Source organism: Struthio camelus, chromosome 14 (genome assembly GCF_040807025.1).
Source record: "Struthio camelus isolate bStrCam1 chromosome 14, bStrCam1.hap1, whole genome shotgun sequence".
NCBI classification, from domain to species: domain Eukaryota; kingdom Metazoa; phylum Chordata; class Aves; order Struthioniformes; family Struthionidae; genus Struthio; species Struthio camelus.
The window spans coordinates 12,077,469-12,097,818 of NC_090955.1; the positions used below are offsets into that span (position 1 = coordinate 12,077,469).

The 20,350-nt window shown below is 43.9% G+C and overlaps 1 protein-coding gene across 7 annotated transcripts in view; it reads right to left on the reverse strand.

Moving 5' to 3' along the window:
* Positions 1-20,350, reverse strand: part of CADPS (calcium dependent secretion activator) — a 247,325-nt gene that overhangs the window by 81,578 nt on the left and 145,397 nt on the right. For all 7 annotated transcript variants that reach the window (XM_068907728.1, XM_068907723.1, XM_068907722.1 and 4 more), the window contains exons 12-13: positions 10,334-10,470; positions 4,813-5,000 (exon numbers count right to left, since the gene is read on the reverse strand). In XM_068907728.1, coding sequence (XP_068763829.1) covers positions 4,813-5,000; positions 10,334-10,470 — 325 coding nt within the window. The remainder of the gene's footprint in view (positions 1-4,812; positions 5,001-10,333; positions 10,471-20,350) is intronic.

The window sequence follows — 20,350 nt, forward strand, 5'->3', positions numbered from 1 at the left end:
AATCTCGCCTTTATGTGAAATAGCCAGATATGTAACTAGAATATAATGGAAAAAAATTATAAATATGTTATGCAGACTTTTTAATTCTTCATGGTCTATGAAAATAATATTTCTGTTGGCCTCAAGTTCTTAAAATCTACTGAAAGCTAATGCTAATGCTAGCTAACGAAGGAGCTACTTCTTGAAAATTGTATGTGGTAAAATACACCTTACACAGAAAAGAGCAGGTCCCTGACGTACCATGATAATTAACAGAGAGGACCTGCAGCTGTTTGGACCTTGGGTAAATAGACAGAGAGCCTCATCTCACCTCACAGTCACTGAACAGCTCTCAGGGAGTGATGCTGTTCAGCCATTACTAGACTGGAGGGGATTCAATCTGGCACCCTGATTTTGGTAAGCTCTGTTTAGTAATGTCTGTTAATGTGTACACATTCAACATTTTAGTCTTATTTTTAAAAGTTCAGGACTAACCAAGCATAGAAAGATTCTTTTTTGGTGCCAACTTTAACAACATTTTTTAAAAAGTTACTACCTGGCTTAACCTGAAAAAGCCTATGTGAAAGCAAGGTCACTCCCCAGAGAGATTCCTTTGAAAGGGAGAAAAATCACTGTTCAAGATGGACACTAACTTTGGACCTGGGAAAGCTGGGCTGCATTATCTGCTCCACAACACCTCTCCTGTACAGAGCATGGCAAGTAACTAGGGTCCTCTACACACCCGTTCTCTCTGTGTCAAACAGAGAGTATAAGCATAGTCCTCGAAAGTGAAGATAAAGACAAAAATGGAAAGAGAAGCCTGGAGGAGACCTGGGTGATCACGTAAACCCTTTCATAATTGTAACAAAAATTATGTCTTCTTAAAAACATTTCCGTTTCTTTTCTTTACTATTTTTATTGGATTTTTATTGTTGATAAAGGAAAGCGACAGCCTCTCTACTATGGTAATGGTACCAAAACCAAAAATGTTTGAATGATTCTACTTGTTTCTTATCTTTCACGTGGGAGAATACATCAGAAACCACAGACTCTTTCATAATGGCAGAACTTAAAAAAGGCACCCAATGGTACCTGGCTGATAAATACCTGCTATGAAGTCACTAGTAGGACCACAACAATGAGTCTCAAGTTCTTTAACTTTAGTGAGCAGCAAGTAATTGGGGTAACAGAAAATCATTCAAGCATCTAGCTGTCTTTGCCTGGCATTGCTGGGATCTGTTCCTGATAGCCTGCATATTAAATGTTCAGGTATCTGCAGGAGGTAAAACTTAGAACGAGTAATTTATATTTAACAACATTTTTACTTCAAAAAGGATGAAATCAACTGAAAAATTAAGGAGATGATTGTTACGCAAATAGCAGTGATTTACATCCTTCTCTCGGAGAAATTATGTCAGGCTTTCAGAGGTCTGAAGAAGCTACCTGAGCCCAAAGAGGGGGGGGAAAAAAAAAGCTTAGACGTAAAGCAAAACTAGACCAATAGGGTTCCAAAATATCCCCAATATGGGATTTTGACCATTTCGCATGATCTGGCAGCAGGGTCAGCTCAAAGCCAGCAGTGTATTTTTAACAGCGGCCGTTTTGCTCCCGCCCTGCCCGACACACTCACGTGCGGCGGCGGCGCTCCCGACGCGGGAGCCGGGCAGCGGCGAGCCCGCGTCCTCACGCTGACGCCTGTCATTGTGTCAGCCCCGACCTTCAGGCTGTCCGCGGCGTCCGCACCGCAGCCTCCCTGCACTTCCTCGCTGACTGCGAGCTACTGTTGTCTCACTGCCTGACCTTACACAAACGCGATACAAACAGACAGCCCACCTCAGCTCCATCACTGTCTGTCGCTAATAGAGGAGATTGATAGCCACACGAAATTATCTCTCTGCTCGACCTTCATCGCTGGCGTGGCAGATCCTGACTGACAGCCAACCTCATTCTGGAGAAAGCTGAACGACATGCCCTTCTTTTTTTTTTTTTTTGGCAGTCTAAAAGTGAAGTAACTTCCTTTTTTAAAGAAAATCCAATCAATGCTTTCTCAATATTGTTAAACAGAAAAATATCTCAAAACTTAAACCCTTCCCAGACTGCTGTGCTTACAAATAACAATGCTATTTGGTATGAGCTGCCCTTTGGATATATACACTCCAATGCCGCTTGAAGGTACTCAGTTGGGATGCTGCATTCGGTGCTGCACAGTCCCAGGGACAGGCATGTCCCCGGGTTTAGAGAATTTGCAAGGAAAGTCTTCGACTCCGCCATGAGCTAGAGGTTTACTGAGAAGAGCAAGGACCCAGCCAACAAGCAACGTATGAAAGCGGCAGGTGGGAAGAAGGGACAGAGCTAAAGAGAACCCAGTTTTACATGTATCGTAATTGCCAGTAAGCACCGCACGGATAAATATTGGCTGTCCTTAGCTCTCTGCCAGCCAGTTCTCAAATGCATGATGCATGTGGCTTAAACAGACTTCTGACAAGAAATCGTGACTCTTCCACTCAGATATTCAGATTTCTATTAGCAGAAACTAAAGATAGAGAGCCACATTTTTTTTTCCTCAGACCACCTGTGGCCCATTCTTGTGACTTGCTGATAGCAGAGGCCAAGAAACCTCACCTAGTAGTTTCTGTATCAAACGCCTAACTCCATGAGCCAGCACACAACATTTACATAGACACTGATCTTGGTTAAAAATTGCAATGCTTTAACCTTGCATCTCCAGCAAGGAACCTCTGATAATCCCCAGGTGACAGAGAGACAACAATGACCTAGAAGAAATATAAAGCTATAGCCTTTTGATTTGAAGTCAGTCATCAGCTGAAGAAAGTTAAGTTATAGCAAAACATTTAATTGCTTTCTTGGAATATTTTAACCAAATTACTTTAAAAGCCCTGCCATTGCAGAGCTGCCCATTGGGCATTGCAAAGCTGTCTCCCAGTAAGGTGTAGCAGCCATCCTCAACACTAGGGAGCTGTACAGGCATGGGATTAGGGTCTACAAATTGCATGGATTTTAAGTAATACATCTTTCCCATGCCTGCAATTCTTCAGCCCCAAGAGGAGGGACTGGCAGGTTGTTACCACGGCCAGTACCATCAGGTACGTCCTTGCCTGACCCAGCTGAAGAGGAAGCTTCAGCTTTTGGCTGTGCTGGACTCTCTGAAGGGGTACATGGAGGAGATGTGACCAGCATCTGACCTCCTCTGTTATACAGTCCTGAGCCAATAGGGCTTTGAACCAGGTCCTGTACCCCAAAAGAGCATCCTGCTGCGATGAGCCCTGCCCATGGAAGAGGGCGTTAGGGGTGGCCAATTTGCAGTTTCTGGTTTGATTCCTCAGATTCTGTGCAAACAGCCTTTCTGAACGCACACCTGGAAAAAGTCAAGGCGCTGACTCTCTGCAGGACTAAGGTACCCAAATGCCATTGACTTGCCAAGAGAGTCAAATAGGTGTTTGACTTCTGGTTTAGGACCTGGCCTCCCCATGGTGCCTGACTCCAGCCACAGGGGTGTGCTGACAGTCCTAGAGCCCCGCTGGTGCCGGGGATGCAAACTGCCCAGTGTGCTCAGTGATCGAGGAGCCCTGGTGCCAAGTACAATACACTTCTGTGCACTGTGCACTTTCTCTTACCTTTTTGGCTCTGGATTCGGCTGCGATTTGGAATCTTTCCTTTTTTTGGACTCCTTTTTGGAATCCTTTTTTGTCTCCACTTCAGTGGCAGCGGCATGAGACACTTTGCCCCCTTCGCCGTCTGCACTTGGCTGTGACCCACCAAGTAATTCTGTCATGTGTTGGCTTTGGGGAATGAGAGAAACGCGTGGGGGAAGGCCGGCAGCAAAAGTGAAAGAAACAGAAAAAAACATGAAAAAAAACAAAACAAAAGGAAACTAAACTGAAAGTAAACAACAACCAAAACCAAATAACAGTTTGCAAAGAAGGAATGAACAAGCAAAAGAAAGTCAGAACTAAAAAGGAAACTAAGGAAGCAAAAACTCAGTTTCCATGACAAGATGTAGGAAGCTAACTGCAAAGCAAGTGGCAGTCTTGCAACGCGAAACCTGGGCAATGCGTGTCATAATTCAGAGGGCTTACAAAAACACATAATTATTTTACAACGCTCCCTTCCACAGCAGCATATGCAGGAAAGCAAGCGATATCACAAAGTATATAATGCAACTTAAAAGAAACAAAGCAGAAAAAGAAGCTGCAATAGATAGTATAGCAGTCAACAAAATACATAGAAAAGGGAAAAGCACAGCTCCACTTCCTGCTATCAAAGATTTGCCACATTTCTGGGGCTACGTCTGAAATTGCAATTACTTTGCAACAGCAGCAAGATAAACTTTTCCATTATGTTTAGCAATTTCTGAACTTACGTCACACTGACTTTTAATGAGACACAGGTACCTAAGGGCTTAACTCACTTCTGAATATTGAAGTTTGATGCTGCCGAAAATTTCACTGTTGCAAATTGTCAGATTCGCTTACACAGCAATTAAATCAGTAGAGAATACTGTTTACTTCGATTCATTCAACTTGTGACAGTGGCACATACTTTGACTCTATGGTGTCCAGAACTCCAGCTAGCAGGTGCCTGGGCACGAAAGTTAAAAACCCTCGTTTCTGGATCCTGTACGTGCATTTTCATTGCTTACATTAAACAAGCAACGAAACAAACAAACAAGCCGACTATGCCACTAGAAGCGCTGCTGCCAAACATCCAATGCGAAAACAAATTGGGGACGGTTGTGCATTATCCAAGGAAACCTATATTTGACAAAGTCATCCCTTGCTGGCAGGGAGCTGCTAGCCAAGAATAATTCCTTACCTGTTGCCATGAACATGTGATGCACAAAAGGCAAAGCTGTAGTGAAGTAAGGTGGGGTCAATCATAGCTCCATTTTCTGCGCGCTCTAGCAAATCTCTGAGGTAGCAGAGATGTCTGTGACAGCCTCTCACTCCATTACGTGCACAATACTCATCTAGCACAAAGACCTGGCCAGGACTAAACCAGCCCTGTTTAGAAATAAAGAGACTTGATTTTAAATATAGGTTATTAAATACAAATGCGATCAGATCTGGAGGTGTAGTGGTCAGCTGTTCTAATAAAAGAAATACAAACCTAATGCTCCATTAAAAAAAAAAAAGAGAGAGAGAGATCACTCTTAACTCAAACAATACAGTCTGCATATCATCCCCCAATCACAGCACATACTCAGTGCAATTGTTAACACAAATGTATTATGCTACCTTAAAGGGAAACGTCATTTAAAATGCTGAAAAGTTAGGCCAATTCATGTTGGTGCCTAGCAATAAAGGAGACTTACACCTTTAAGAGATGACAAAGATTTGATTATTTAAACAGCATGAAACAGCAATCTTACTTTTGGGAAGGGATTGTACATTTGGCCATGAGCAAGAAGATTGAACCGGGTGAGAACATGGAGGATTATACTGAATAAAGACTTCTCTTGCATCTGTAAAGGGTAGGAATGTGCTGAAGGCGGAGGAACGCAGCTCCACAGTACCGGCAAGGGACGTTTCTCATCATCCTTATTTGTCTGCCATTGGTGACGCACTCTGAGATCACCCACCGCCGGCAGGTCAGCGTTCCTTGGCATCAAAGTAAACGTAAGCTCTGTTAATGAGCAGGGTTTCTTTAACCATCCAGAAATCTCAAACTATTTTGGTCTGTCAGTCCTATGGTGATACATGGCTTGCGGTGCAAAGGCAGTGCTCTCGAGGAGGACGCCTTTCCAGCGCTGTGCTCCGGTGAAGGTCCTGGGACAGCCGATGTGCAAAGCGCCTCTGCCTTCAGCGAAGGCGCTTGCTAGGACGGGAATGTTCCCGTAGAATGCTTTTCAAAATGCTGCAAAACCATCAATATTTACATGGAAATTTGGGTGCTAAACAATTGCTAAGACGCAGCTCTGGAATGCATCAAGCTGCAAAATCTTTCATCGTTTAATTGAAAAGTTCCTGCAGCGGGCGGGAGAGTAGTTGAGGCAGAGCACTGCCCCTATAGGCAACTTCTTTGCCACCCCATCTGTTACCCCAAATGCTACATCTTAGAAACAACACTGCTGTGAAAGATTAAAATATATTTTCTACCACTCAGATGACACCAAATCTTTTCTAGATGCCAAAATAGCTGCTTTGAAAAGAGTTGAAGAAATATCAATTAAGAGCTCAAAGACATAGAGAAGGATTTGCTCATCCTTATTGGGCCAACTCCAAAACAGATTGAGAAAAGAATTAAAATAATGAGGGGAAAATGATAGATATAGGGAGTAGCTACAGTTCTGGGATCACTAGAAGTGCACATTTCAAAATGAAGACACAGAACAATGCAGATGGGACAGCACTCTGGAAGGTTATTTTTTAGGAGGGGTATATTTGCCTTTATTGCTTTTTCTGATATTTTTGTTTGTTTGCTGGTTGGTCGTACTGTGCTTGATTCTGGATTTCTTTATCTCTGTTGCCAGTTTGTGACAGTCTTGGACAATCTCTTCACCTTGCCTGTTTTCATGCAGATCTTTGGAGAATAGGTATGGTCAAAATATGGAAATACCTTAACTGCTCTGAGATAGAAAGATGGATGAATCTGATTACTGGGGTACAAATGCAGTTTAAGTTGTTACATTTGTTTAATGTATACAATGGACTCAGTCCTTCCTATGGGGTGAAATGTTGGCCCTACACTCAGCGGGAAGGCTGGCACTAAGTACACTGGAGTCAGACGCCAAGCCCAGAGTTTGGGGTGAAAGAAGACAGGAGGCTGGACCTGGTGATACGGAGCTCTCCACACTGCTCCCTTGGCTTGGGTCTGCAGAGTGTTGGTCCTCCGTCAGACAGAAGGAAAGGGTTTGAGCACTCAAGATCTCTTCCACAGCTCACTGAAAAGCAGCTTGAGCAGATTGGTTCAGTACCAAACCTCCTATCATGATACCTCACGAGAGCATGCCAAAGTAGCCTACGGGTAGAGTGATCCAGAGCCTAGTAAGACCAGAAGGTCTCCTTCTGCATGAAAGTGGGTACAGAAAAAGAAGAGGAGGAATCCTTCCTCAGACTAGGGAAGGATTAATTAGAGGAGTCAGGGGTCAGCAACAGGTTGGAAATGACAGAGGTACAAAACAGAGAACCTGCTCCCATCCTCCGCAGTTACTGAACAGAGCTGCAAAGGGGCAGTTAATGCTGCTCCCCACAGCCCCAGAACAAATTCAAGATCTGACGAAGGGCTGTATTCAGAAAAATCCCCCTCGTCTTCAGGCAGATCCTGGCTCTTAAGATTAAGATTTGCCTGGCACAACCAACTGACAACAAGCCAGTCTGGGAAATGCAACCGATAGCGACACACTGGGTGTTTCACCCCACACAGTTAGGTATAGCCCAGTTTGGTCTCCCAGCTGGTATTCAATGGCATGAGGAAATGTAGAGGCATATCAGAGGGAGGTTGCAGAGCACAGGGAATTTGACTGACCATGCTTAAGAAGCCAAATCGCATCGAAAAGTGGCCACATGTACCAAGCACCAATGGGGGAGTGCAATGGGAGCTTTCAAGCCAGGTAAAGCTAGGCTTGGCTGGGCAGTCTGAATCACTGGCAATTTTTCTAAGGTAAATGCAGTTTCTGTGAAAACCAAGATTCTTGGGGGGAAAATTTCACTTTTCAATAGCTAAATTTTTGCATTTACCACTGGAAACACAAAACAACTTCAATTCAGTGGCCTGCTTTACCAGCCTTTTAAACTGACCCCTTTACATCCCCTCCGTTAGGCTGGGCACTCCGGAACACCACATTTCCTTGTTAAATGCCATGTTGTACTATGTGAATTCCATGAATGCTGGCGGCAGGTTGGAAGTCTTGGGAAGAGTTCAAGGGTAGTCTCAGAAAGAATGCAAGTGCCCAAGCTGAAAGGAAGGAAGACGTAGTGTGGGGTCAACATTAAGCTGGAAGAGCTGCATACTCCTCCCCTATCTGAAAGTCCAGGAAAAGCTGTGAATGTGCTATCAGTTTGTGGAAGATGGGTGAGAACCCTCAGTAAGCAACGCAGACAATGCTCTTCCCCTTTCTCCAACACGGTGCTCTCTGCCAGCAAACATCACTTCTGCCATAGCTGAGATTAGTCACACAGCCTGTTTGTTTTCATAGAGATGCCTGGCTCCGCCAGAGAGTGGGCTTGCATTAGCATTGTTTAACCTGGTTCCACGGAAAGGAGACAAAGCTGAGTTATTCTCTCAGTATCAGGGTAAACCACTGAGTCTGGGTAGGCCTTCCCTGGCAACTCCACGTCCACATTTGGAAACCCATGGACAAAAGAGGCATGACAAGGCAAAGATCTAAGGGCTCTTGCGTGCGAATATCCTATAGGAAGGATAACAACTGCCTAGCAGCATATAGAATGGACGAGGAAGGCTTACCACAGACTTACAAGCTCCGACAGGCAAGCCAGTGTAATGGTATCGCAAACTTCCCACAGACATATCAAGAGCAATAGGGCTCTTTGCAGTTGAATGCAAATTTTGAGGTCAGTCTGTTTTTTTCTTCATAATCAGGAAAAACATACTAAAAGAAGCATATGAAATCCAAGTGTGGGTGAACACAGCCCATTACTCTTTTCTTTACAACACTCTGTTATGGGTGACTTGATAGAAGATTGTTAAGTGGTGACACTCCTTTCCAAAGCGACACAAGTCTTGGTGCTGAAGGGAGCTTCATCGCTCCAGTAGCTCCTAGCAAGAGCCCAAACATCTTGATAGTAAGCAGTAGTATGCCTGGTGGCTTTCTTGAAGAGAAACATTATCAATCATTTTCAGTGATGGCCTCATGCCTCTCCTTCAGCCACGAATTTAATTAAAGGGTCATAGCTCTCACCAGGCCTGAGACCTTACAGAGACAAACCAGCTGCAAGCCAACCTGTCAGGCATGCAAAGATGGGAATGGTCTTCCTAGTGTCAGCCATGCGTGGGGAGCGGAAGCTGCATGCCAAATTCACTGCCTGCTGGAGCAAAGACCTTGGCTGGAACCAGTGAGAAGCCTGCCATAGGTGAGACAATGGTCCCACTGAGCCTACTCATATCACTTGTACACGTGTGGGTAAGGTGCATGCTGCAGCCTTCCCCCACCCCATCCTTACCTCAGGGGATGTCCACAACTGTTCCTCCTAGCCCTGCCCCTCATGGGGAAGAAGATAACTTGCTATTGCTAATGGCATTTACTGGACCTTAGTCATTTTGAGGAGAGGAGCCCTTGCATTTGGTGCAAGCAGCACAGCAGATGAGAGGAGCACCATGGTGGAGGGCACTTGGAGGAAAGGATTCAAGACTGACAGTTTTGCTGCCAACTGCTCTGTTGTGTTCCCAGGTTGTTGCTTTTAAAAAAAAGCTACTCTATAGCCCCAGCTCCAGGGACTGCACAGTTGGCAAGACGTGTGAAGTCAACCGTACGGGGTGTTCCTTCTGCAGAACAAGCCAGCGATGACACCCCCGTCTGGAGGTTTCTGCACACCACAAGAAAACCAGGAGGGCTAGGGTCTGTCCCACGCCTTTTAGGCCACAACTTGCATTTCAGGCTTGATCCACCCTCTAGAAAGGCTTCATCTTGTTGCTTTCTTAGAAACTCAGAGCACAGTTACTCTCCACACCTAAACTGCTAGAAATTCATTGCTCAAGTCATACTGTTAAAGGTTATTTGTCATTTATATCCTCACAGCTCCTAAGATCCCCAAAGCACTGCACCCCAGACAAAGACTACCAGCTCCCCTGGAGAATCTCAGTGCCACTGTTATACAGCAATGGGCGGAGAGCTGCAACTTTTGCTCATGAGAATAATCAGGACGGGCATGCAGTTACATGAGCAAGGACAGATTGCAGGCCTGTCACTGCTGTATATCCACCTAGTCCCTCCTGTTACCTGCTTGGGATCCCTGCTCATAAACAGACACAAAGCTGGGCCACAGTTACTCCTCGAATGACTCCATTGACACGGGGGGTGACACCAGACCGTCATCTTTTCCCTGTTCTTTCATCCATAAGATTCTGGAAGGCAGTGCAGGACGCTGCAAAACACTGTTTCTGCTTTCTACTGTACATCTCCATACCAGAGTTTGTCTTTATAGGAAGAAACATTATAAGCACAGTAAACAGAAATGATAAAGACAGTATTACTGGAGAAGAACAGCAGTCAGTTCACTGCAGACAGCCTCTCAAAAGAAAATACCTCTGGGCCAAATTCAAAGCTGGTGTAAACAGAAGTCAATCTTCCAGCAACAGGGGGATTAGCCCCCACTTGCACTAGCTTTGACTTTGCTGCTTGATGTTTATATCACTAGAGACCAAAGAATATACTTGCCAGACAAGAATAGGAATCATTAAGTCTGTGGTCCAAAGTGAGGCGCTGAACCATCTCAAAGAGTGAAGCGTGGTCAAAGTTACAGGGATTGGAAGAGATAAATTCATCCATGCCATGCTTTTGAGCTCTATCTGCATCTGTTCATTTATACATATAGAGAAAGACACCATTTAGAGAGATATAACACATTTTAGTTGACATATACAACAGAAAAACATACCGTATGAAGCATGAAAGCTAAATATCTCCCCTTCCCTGCATTAACTTTTCTCTTCCCAAGCTACAGAGTATACTTTTCACCTCCCATTGTCAACTTGCATCAGTTATGGACTATCTTATTGCATTTAGGCAAAAGATTTTAGAATTAACATCTTGTCAACTGCTCATTATAGTGCATTTATTCTGTACTTAAAAACAGAACATAAACCCAGTAACTTATTCTGTATCTTACAATACTCTATGAGTTAACAGAATTTTTGCTCACATAAGTAAAGTAGCTCCTATTTAGTTAGTTGCAGTTAATTATAATAGATTCTGCCATTCTAATACAGTTATAGCTGTAGCATTTTCTCTAAATTTACTAGGTTTTCTAGGTATCAAACCAGTCACATTGTTTTTTACCCAAATGCCAATGTTTGTCTCCCCACAGCAATTTTTTAATGGCAACTTTAAATGCTACCTCAAAGAAATAAAAAGATGCTCTTTTAAGCATTGCTAACAAGTTAAATTGATATGTAATTTGTTATCACTCAGAAAGTAACCTGATAGCGTGCTGGAGCTGCCAGTCATCCTGACAGAGGGACACAATTTCTTCTGCTTGGATTATGAGCTGCCATTTTTTTGTGAATTAATAGCCTCAATGTATTCACACTTTTCTGCTTTGGATGACGTTTACAGGCACTAAGTCCTAGGGACTAATTAATTATTCTCAACATGGTTAACTAAAAATACACCAAATTCACCAGTTGAAATGAAGCCGCCAATCTAGCCTGGGTGCGGCCAGCCGGGACCCTGCTGGGAGCAGGCTTTGTTCTACCAGCAACCGAGGAATTAAAAGACACCTTTCACTCGGTTTTGTCTGTGCTCAGCTTCCTACGATACGGGTTCTTGCCAAATTCTCGACAAATAGAATAGGATTTAAATCCTTCCCCTGTTTATAACCTCCTAGGGGAACTGGGTGGCCTTGAAACAATGCGCCTGAAAGGACACAAAAATGCAGTTTTCCACACTAGCAGTATATGGTAACTGTATTTATTTTAAAACAAAATTGCTGTTTACCAGAAGAAACAAAAATCCTCAACTAAAAAAAGAATAAAGGAAGCTTTCAATAATAGGATAGTATTCTTTTATATATGTTTTACTTCACTATTTAATACGAACCTGTGAAGGGATGGCTTGTCTTTCTAAATACCTCATTCATGTCTGTGCTCTCAGATATTACTAATTATTGGAAGCAATCTTTACATTTTCTGTATAGTCTGTCATTAGCTATATATAAGTCATATAAATAACATCACCCACTGGAAAGAAATTGGACAAATTAAAACATGTAACATTTCAATTAGCTGCTAGCAATACTTAATTCAGCAGAAGCTGGCAATTTTCCTCATTAAAACTCTGCTGAATAAATGCCGATTTTTGCAGCAGGCTCTACGGTTTTCGAGGGTCCGTTCCCCTGTTTCGCGTCGTGTGTCGAGTCCTGCTTGCCTTCTATCTGCCTGTCTCCTCGGTCCCTATTCTCCCCACCGTCTGCCTGTGACGGTGACTCCGCACGTTTGGCTCGGGGACAGAACAAGCAGCTCCAGCTCGCGCCGTGCAGCGACGCGGTGGCGCGAGGGCTGGCTCGGGCACTGGGGCAACCTCCCCAACGCGCAGAATGAGCGCATCACCTCCACGGCGCGTGTAGCCTGCAGCTCCTACGGCACCAGACGTGAAGCCCACCCCAAGCCCGGGTCTCGCGGTGGCAGGCTCGCACGCCAGTAGGCTGGCTTCTGCCTGTTTTGACAGATCTCTGCCCCATCGTCTCTGTCCCTCTGGGCCAGGATCGATTTGACTGAGTGCACTACCAAAGGTTGCGTTTATGCTGTTTTCAATTCCACTGCTAGTGCCCACAGAATGCTTCAACAGATACTATCAGACTATTTTTAATAGGTTGTTGCTCTCCCTGGTTCCTCTGAGTAGACTGCAAGCTGACAAATTGGCTGGAGGCCTTCATTTGCCAGCTTCACTCAGAAATTTTATTACTTTTCAATTAGGAGCCCTGAAATGCTGTCAATCCTCTCGCTCAGCAAACGAGACTCTGAGATGTGAGTAAATCAGCTGGAAGTCTGAAGAGTCCCCTAGCCCTTTCGTTGGTGAACTTTTTAGAGCAGATGCGCTAGGAAGTATGTTTGAAACAAACGCTTCTTACTCCAAACTAGCAAACTTTTCCCCGCTTCACGTTCCCTTAACAAGGGGGACCTAGAGCAGATCTTCAGTGAATCAGCTGAGGCTTCGCTGACTCGGAGCGGAGGAGCTGACTTGTGCTTCCTAAGGTCTCTCTGAGCAAGGCAGGTGCACGGACAGTTTTCTGCCAAGCACTGCGAACTGACATGGGGCTTACACAGGCCTTTGCGACTGCCCGTGTGCCGGGACAATTTTATTTTGGTTCATCACTGCAAAGCAGCACCTTTTGGAGCTCCCTGCTGTGTGGCTGCTCGAAAGCCCGCTTGCCCAGAGATCTGCCCATTTCAGAACAACCACGTGAGGAGAGAGGAATCATACACGGCAGGTCATGAGCCCGAGTGACCACGATGTGTTTCAAAGAGGTATGATGCGCATGACTTCTGCCCAGCTGGTGAGTTAAAACGTGGTTTTCTGACATGGAAAGGAAGATGAACAGCTGCAGTTCTCGGCGCCGATGGCCCAGCGCTGCAGTTCGTGCCTGCTCAAACCCTTCTGTGTCGGCAGAACTGCGGGGACTGGCTGCGTGCAAATGACCCCGCTAACGAATACAGGAGGCGTGATTTGAACTGGAGATGTCTTTGGAGAATGATTACACGCACGTGAATTTCACTTAAAGATAATATCTGCCCTAGTCCAGAGGCTTAGAATTCTTAAGAATAACTAGGAGCATGTTAAAAAGGACAAACCTATGCTAAACTTACCTTCCTTTAATTAATTGGTACATGATAAACGCACCGTGCGACTTGCAATTTATTTTTGCATTTTGATCTTTTCTAATGGAATCATTTAAAAAAATTAAATTTAGAAATCAGATTATATTGAAAGCAGTAATCTTCCTAGAAAATACAAAAAGAAAAGGACAGATCTAAATATATTGTTCCTCCACTCCAGACAGCTGATCTGTGATTTAAAATAATGCCTGCATCTGCATATGATATGACAGCTTTATATATAATCCATCCTCCTTCAAAATGGCTTGTAGAGTTTGGATGAGATTTTAAACAAATTACAAAGTGAAAACGGCTAATATTCACACCTAGACTGTACAACTGATCTGTAAATGCTTTAAATCCACCGTTTCAGTCGAAGGTGGTTGCTTTTTTGACCCTGCACTGTTATTAAAGTCAAAAAGAAAGGAAAACCCAAAGAAAGTTAGTTATATGCTGCTCCAGTAATTTACAATCCCTTCCCAAGTTGCTGTGCCAAGCTAGCGGGGGCTTCTTTGTTCAGGGCCCCAGGCAAAACGATGCTGCTGGCCCACAGAAGTCACCTTACAGATTTAGACTCGCCGCACACGAACGCGGCGGAAAGGTGTTCGATGGCGGTCTCAAACGGGAGCCTGCAAGCGAAGGTGAACGGGGCAGCGCCGACTCCTGAAAACTACAGACCCCGGCCCTTTATACTATGCTTTTTAACTTACGTTGCTGTCTTTTCTTGAACGCTGCTTTTATTTTCATTTTGTTCATTTTTCCCCAGTTTGCATTCTAGACTGACTGCGTTAACTAGCCCTCTGTCAAACACACATTTTGTGCGAGTGTTTGAAATCAGAGTCTTACAAATCTGTCAGTGTCAGCAATACAAAGATTTAAATAACAACAACAGCAGCAATGACAAACAAAGGATTGTCCCACCATCCTGTCCTGTGAGGGCTGCCTTTCTGCTTACGTAACTGTCATTTCAAAAGGAAGAGATAAAATATCCCATTCTTTGGATTTTTTAATGCGTTTCGCTGCCCTCTGCATACCTTTTGCTACAGCACGAATTTTGGCAGATTTTGTTCTGCAAAAAGCGGAGTTAGTAACGGGGGACAAGCTCCATAAAAGAATTCTTGTTATAAAAGGCTAAAGGTAGCCATTTTATCGTAAGAATTTTTTACTCCAGAATAATTTCTTTTCATTAATGGGTGACTTTGTTTTAGTACCAAAGGCAACTGACCGTTCAGCAAACCTTACAACACGTTTGTTTGTTAAAAAACCAAAACCCCCCAAAAACAAAAACTGCAAATTAAAAGGTGACTTTGTATCTTACTCATCTGGAAAATGTGGGCTTGTCATATCTGCTTGACGTTACAAGAATGAAGATGTGGTTTGGACAGTAACAAACAATGACACTAGTCAACCTCATCAGGAGACATGAAATAAAGGAATGACAATGATTGATGGCAGCTATTCATTTACAGATATTTCTAGAAAAGTCTTCACTGGCATGGCCAGACGAGTTTCGCAGCAAGTCCGCTCCGCCCGGGCCGCGCCGAGCAGCGGGAGCGAGGGGGAGCCCGACCGCAGGCGACGGCGCGCCCGCCGCACCGCGCCGCGCCGTGCCGTGCGGCCCGCTCGCCCGCGTGCTCGGCGGGGCGCCGAGGCGCCCTCGCGCTGCCGCAGACCGCGCGGAGCTCGCGGACGCGCTCGGGCTGCCCCTCGTTACAGACGCACCACGGGGAAGCGCCTAGGAACCACGTTTCGCTCGGCTGCGTCGAACGAGCGGCTGGATTGGAAATATCGGTGTTGCGGGGCGGGGGGGGCCTGGGGGGGGGGGGGGGAAGTACGCTCTGGGGCTTAAAACGCCATCCTGCTGTTTATGAGGGAGCCGGTGGCAGCGACGGCTGGTGACTTACCAAGTCCCCTCCTCTCAGCGCACGACAGCGTTGCCGCTTGTGTAAAGTGCAGCTGCGTGCGTCCAGGTTTGTGCCCCTCGCTGCGTTACTCCTCCGCCCTGCCAAGAGCTACGGCCTCGGCGGCAGACGCAACTTGCTTCTCAGCCAGCTACCTAAGACCCTCCTCTTTCATTTGATTCCATGTTAGAAGACAGGTTTAAATTTAGTCTGCGCTCCACTCCTTTGTTTTATTGCTTTTTCCCTGCCGCAAACATCAGTTCTTTTCTGCTTGAGTTAAAGGTTTAATAAAACAATTCAGAATTTTCCTGTAAATCGCCAGGATGCGCTACGCACTGAACTGAAAGCTAAGTTACCTAACGTTTGGTTGTTAAATAAATAAGGATTTGTAGCATGCACTTACATGTTTCCTCGTGTGGTAAATTAAAAACACATTTTAGAAAACAGCTATTTATAATACAGAACATTGTTGCACAGCATTTTTATAACTATTTAAAAATATTTTGAATTGGATGACTGCGGAAACCTGTGAATTTATTTTTCATAAGTTAGAGTCTCATGCTTCTTAAAGCACGTAGAAGTGATTTACAGGCTATTTTTAAATTCATGCAAGTTCTGTGAGAACTGAATTAACATTTTAATTCTGCATTCCTGCAATGAAGCATCTGCAAGTTGACAATACAGAAGACACAGCAGCGTTCTCATGATATCTCTATCTATCTAAAAAAAAAAGCAATCAAAGCACAAAACTATTAAAATAATCTAATAAGACAGCAATGCATTGTAGTGCAAATACATGTAATGTTGCCAGACCCAAATTCATTCATTCATTCACTCTTTCTTTCTTTCTTTCAAAGAGGCAAAAATCTGTATTTCCATCAAATTAACTTTTTGTGGTAAAGTCTGATCAGAATGCTCTTTGGAAATCCAAACATTTAGAAAGCAAAAAAGGAAAGAAAAAAGAAAGTGTCTGCTGAGAAGGAATTCTGCCTGCTACCCAAGGGTATTATTTATACACACGCGCACATACTCGCACACAGAAAAAGGGAAAAAAAGGAACAAAAGGAAAAGAAGAAAAAGGAGTCTTGTTTGATGGCCAGGAGGGATGACACCGCCTGTTCCTTCTCATAATTGCATTCAGATACTCTGGATACATATTTGCCAGCTCTCGTGACCCACTGATGCTATTCCCTCCTAAGGAAAGCAGGCACTCACCAGGTATTTGAGAAGCAAGCTTTTAACACCAGCGCAGGATTTGTATATTTAAGATTGAACAAAGACTAAGAAAAATCTCTCTTAATGCATAAGTTTGTGCTTTTGTCTTTTTTAAAGTAGGTATTCTAACAGGAAAAGGAAACAATTCAGGGGCAAAATAACAATTCCCCTAGTTTATTCTTTAGAAAGCAGTGCTTTGATCGGTGTTTGAGACCCACGCTACACAGACTGGTTTACAATAATTTGGGGAAGAGCCGAAGCCCCTCCGCGAGCAATGGATTTAACTCGGAGTGGGTCAGCCTTCCCGTCTGGTCCAAACACAGAGTAAACCAGAGAGCTGCCTTTTGCTGCCGAAATAATCCCCTCCTGGGTTTACGTGAGAGGAAGCTGCCAAACCTTGGCTTTCGCAAGGCGTGTTTGGGCAGGGGCCGCGGGCTCCTTTGGAGTCCTGCAGCTCGCCTTGCTCAGCTGGGCCTCCTCGGGTTTACTGCCCTACCTTTCTACGCTTTGAGGTGTCCACGGCTAGCCCCGCACCGCTGGTGCCCTACGCCCAGCTAATCGTTGCAACGGAGAGAAATGATATCGTCAGAGTGCAAAATGATCTGTTTTCAGGCAGTAAGCAGTCAACTAGATGTAAATTCCATGAAACAAAAGGAGGTATTATTTACAGTTTTATTGTGATGTTAATTAATATTTACATCTTGGAATGAAAAATAGAAATGTTAATGATTGGCTTTACTGAGAGGATCACTTGATGCCAATGTGAAAGCCAGGGAGAGAAGGCAATTATGCAAACATCACATGCATCCTAATTTCAGTATGGAAACTTACATTTCAAACCTAAATTCAGGAAAATAACATGGAAAATTTTTACTACAAAATCTAAACATGAGAAAGATTTAAGAGGAAAAAAAAAAAGCACATTGCATACGTCAGATAATCTAGTCTGATTATCTGAGCTGTGCTAGCTACAGGGAAGCACTTACCCTTGAGTCCAGCTAGAAGTTAGCAGGGTAAGAAGGAACAAACCAGAATAACATAAAGACTAGCAACAAGGCTCAGGAAAGCAGACAGGAGCCCTAACCTAGCAGCTAAATATTTGGGTTCAAGCAAAGAATGAAAAAGAAACTTAAAAAGAACCAAACCAACCAAAAAAACACTTACAGCTGAAAATTTCTTATGAAGCTCAATAAACCTAGCTACTTACTATGGGGGAACAAATCATTACAAATTCTCAAAACAACCAAGTCTTTGTATATGGTGTATATGACCAACAGTCATTAAATATAAACAGACATTAAAAATGAAATATAACCACAAGTGACATGTAAAACAATTACTGACCAATCTTTCATGTTAAAAAGAAAAGGTTTTCAAAAAAATGGATGTTGAGCATGTTTGGAAATTTTGTTTAATGCATCACTAACACAGAACGAACAAAGATTGGTACTGTCAGACAAGTGACCACTTTTATGAAGCTTAAATATTGCCAAAAGGTGTAATATGTATTGGCAGCATTATTAACTATAATACTGTGCATGATTCCAACAGTAAACAAGAACAGTTTTGGGTTTTTGCTTCTATAATGCAAATATTGGAGAAAAGCATAGCTTTGTGTTAATGGATTTTTTCTTTTAAATTGTAGCAAAATAAAAAAAAGCAAAACTTTTCACACTAACAGGTATTGTTCACCCACATAAAAGGGACTGTAGACTCATACAAAAATTAATGAATAGCAGGATCTATTTTTTCAGTACTTAAATAGCAAATAAAACAGATACCACCCTTGTTTAGAGCTGTCTGTTTACTTCCGAGTCAAGTGCTGCTATTGAACTAGAGAAGAAAATTTGAATGTTGCATAAAGTTTCTATTTGCTAAGTCAAATTAGGTGGGAACCAAACGAATTCACTAGCACTCCCAAGTTTTTCCAACAGCAAAATATGTTGTTCTCAAGTTTCTGCTTAACCGACAGCTCCGTAACAGGAGTGGAGGGCTGGATTTTTTTCTGCATGTGCATGCATGTGCATGTGCCATCTCTGACTGCTACAACATGAAAGCTATAACAATTACTAGTCAAATTGCTTAACATTTACTTTTTCGCAAATCCTTTGTTCACCACAGGCTCTAATAAGCACTAAAAATGCCAAGTATAAACTATACAAGAATAAAATGTCTCACAAAAGTCCTTACCTTTCTGCAGGCAAAAAAACCCAAACAAACAAAAACAAAAAAACCCCACAAACAAAAAAAATTCAAAAACACATCAAGACCCTTTTAAAAATGCAATACTTGATATGTCTGAATTTAAAGAATTAATGACTTGAGATTTGTATTTTTATAATTAAGACTCCTGATAAGCCATCATATGCAGCGTGCATGACTCACTTCTGCTCTTCGTTATTTAACTTCAGCACCCAATGACTTTTGCAATGAATATTGCCACATATAAACATTAAAATACGAAAACTGAATAGGCTTTGCTGTTGAGATGAATGTGTACTGTGGCATGCTTCCTTCTTCCTCCTGTAGGATGAAGGTCCTGCGCACAAGGAGCTTTCAAAGGGATCTACATCCAAGGGAGGAGGAGGAAGGAAGACTGAGGACAAAACACTCTATCTGCTTAGCCCAGAGGATGTGAATGTTGCAAGGCATCATCACGTTCAGGAGCTTACTGGTTTCCCTCTTCCACGCTTTGGCACAACATAATTGAAAGGGTTTCCTAGTGCCTGTGGCAAGATGGGGAGCCTGAAGCTGTCCGGCTTCTGGTAAAGACATATTGTTGATGGAAGGAAGGTGGTGGCATAAAAGAGGCTGAACGATCCAGATTCGGGGCTATATTAGCATGAGATCAAAAGCGAGACACCGTGGTCAGATCCTGACCCCCCTTAGGGTCAGGATGCCCCCTGATGCCCTACAGGAGCCAGGGGGTGAAATCCAGGCTGTTTGTACTGGAAGGAAGGAAGGGAGACCCGTGCCTCCTGACAGGCAAGCGAGATGGAAAAAGCAAGGTCAAACTTGTGTCATTTCTACGCCTTTGATCACAGCCAGACTGATGCGGGTCTGCACGAATGTGAGCAGCGCAAGTCTCTGGTAGACGTACCGTGCTGTGCTTAGATGAGGAGAGGACTCCTGGGCTCAGTTATTGACTTTGCCATCCCCTAGCAAGGGCCAGGACAAGTCAGCTATCCCCTCTACATCCTAGTTACCCTGCGCACAGGGGGTTCAGCTCCCTGCACCATGACAACACACCTGAAGGCCTGGGGCATCTGGAAAGGGGACTCAGTTTCTCCTCCATATGACTCCACATAATGGTCTGGCAAAGCGAAAACGTCATAAATGAATGGGAATTTACTCAGCAGAAAATTGTTCAGGCCTGACACACAAGGGCATGGGAAAAGGATGGAGGGAAAGACGGCTCCCCATTCTGAAGCTGTTATGCTGTCCTAATCTGTAGGGTCATACTGGGATGAGCAAGAGCGCATCCTCTCTGCACCAACCACACAGCACACAGTCCCTTAAGAGATGCTACCAGCTAAAAGTACCCTTCAGCATCGCTTATTAGGGGAGGGAGCCATAACCTGCACCTCTCTCCCTTGCGACACTGCAGGTTTTTAGCACTTAAAAAAGCAGCCATGGAACATGAACGCTTCCCACTACAAACGGACGCAGACAGAAGGATCCAGGCCTGGTATTTCCAAGAAGCTTTTGACTAAACATTCTGGATCGAGGCAAACACAATCCCTGTG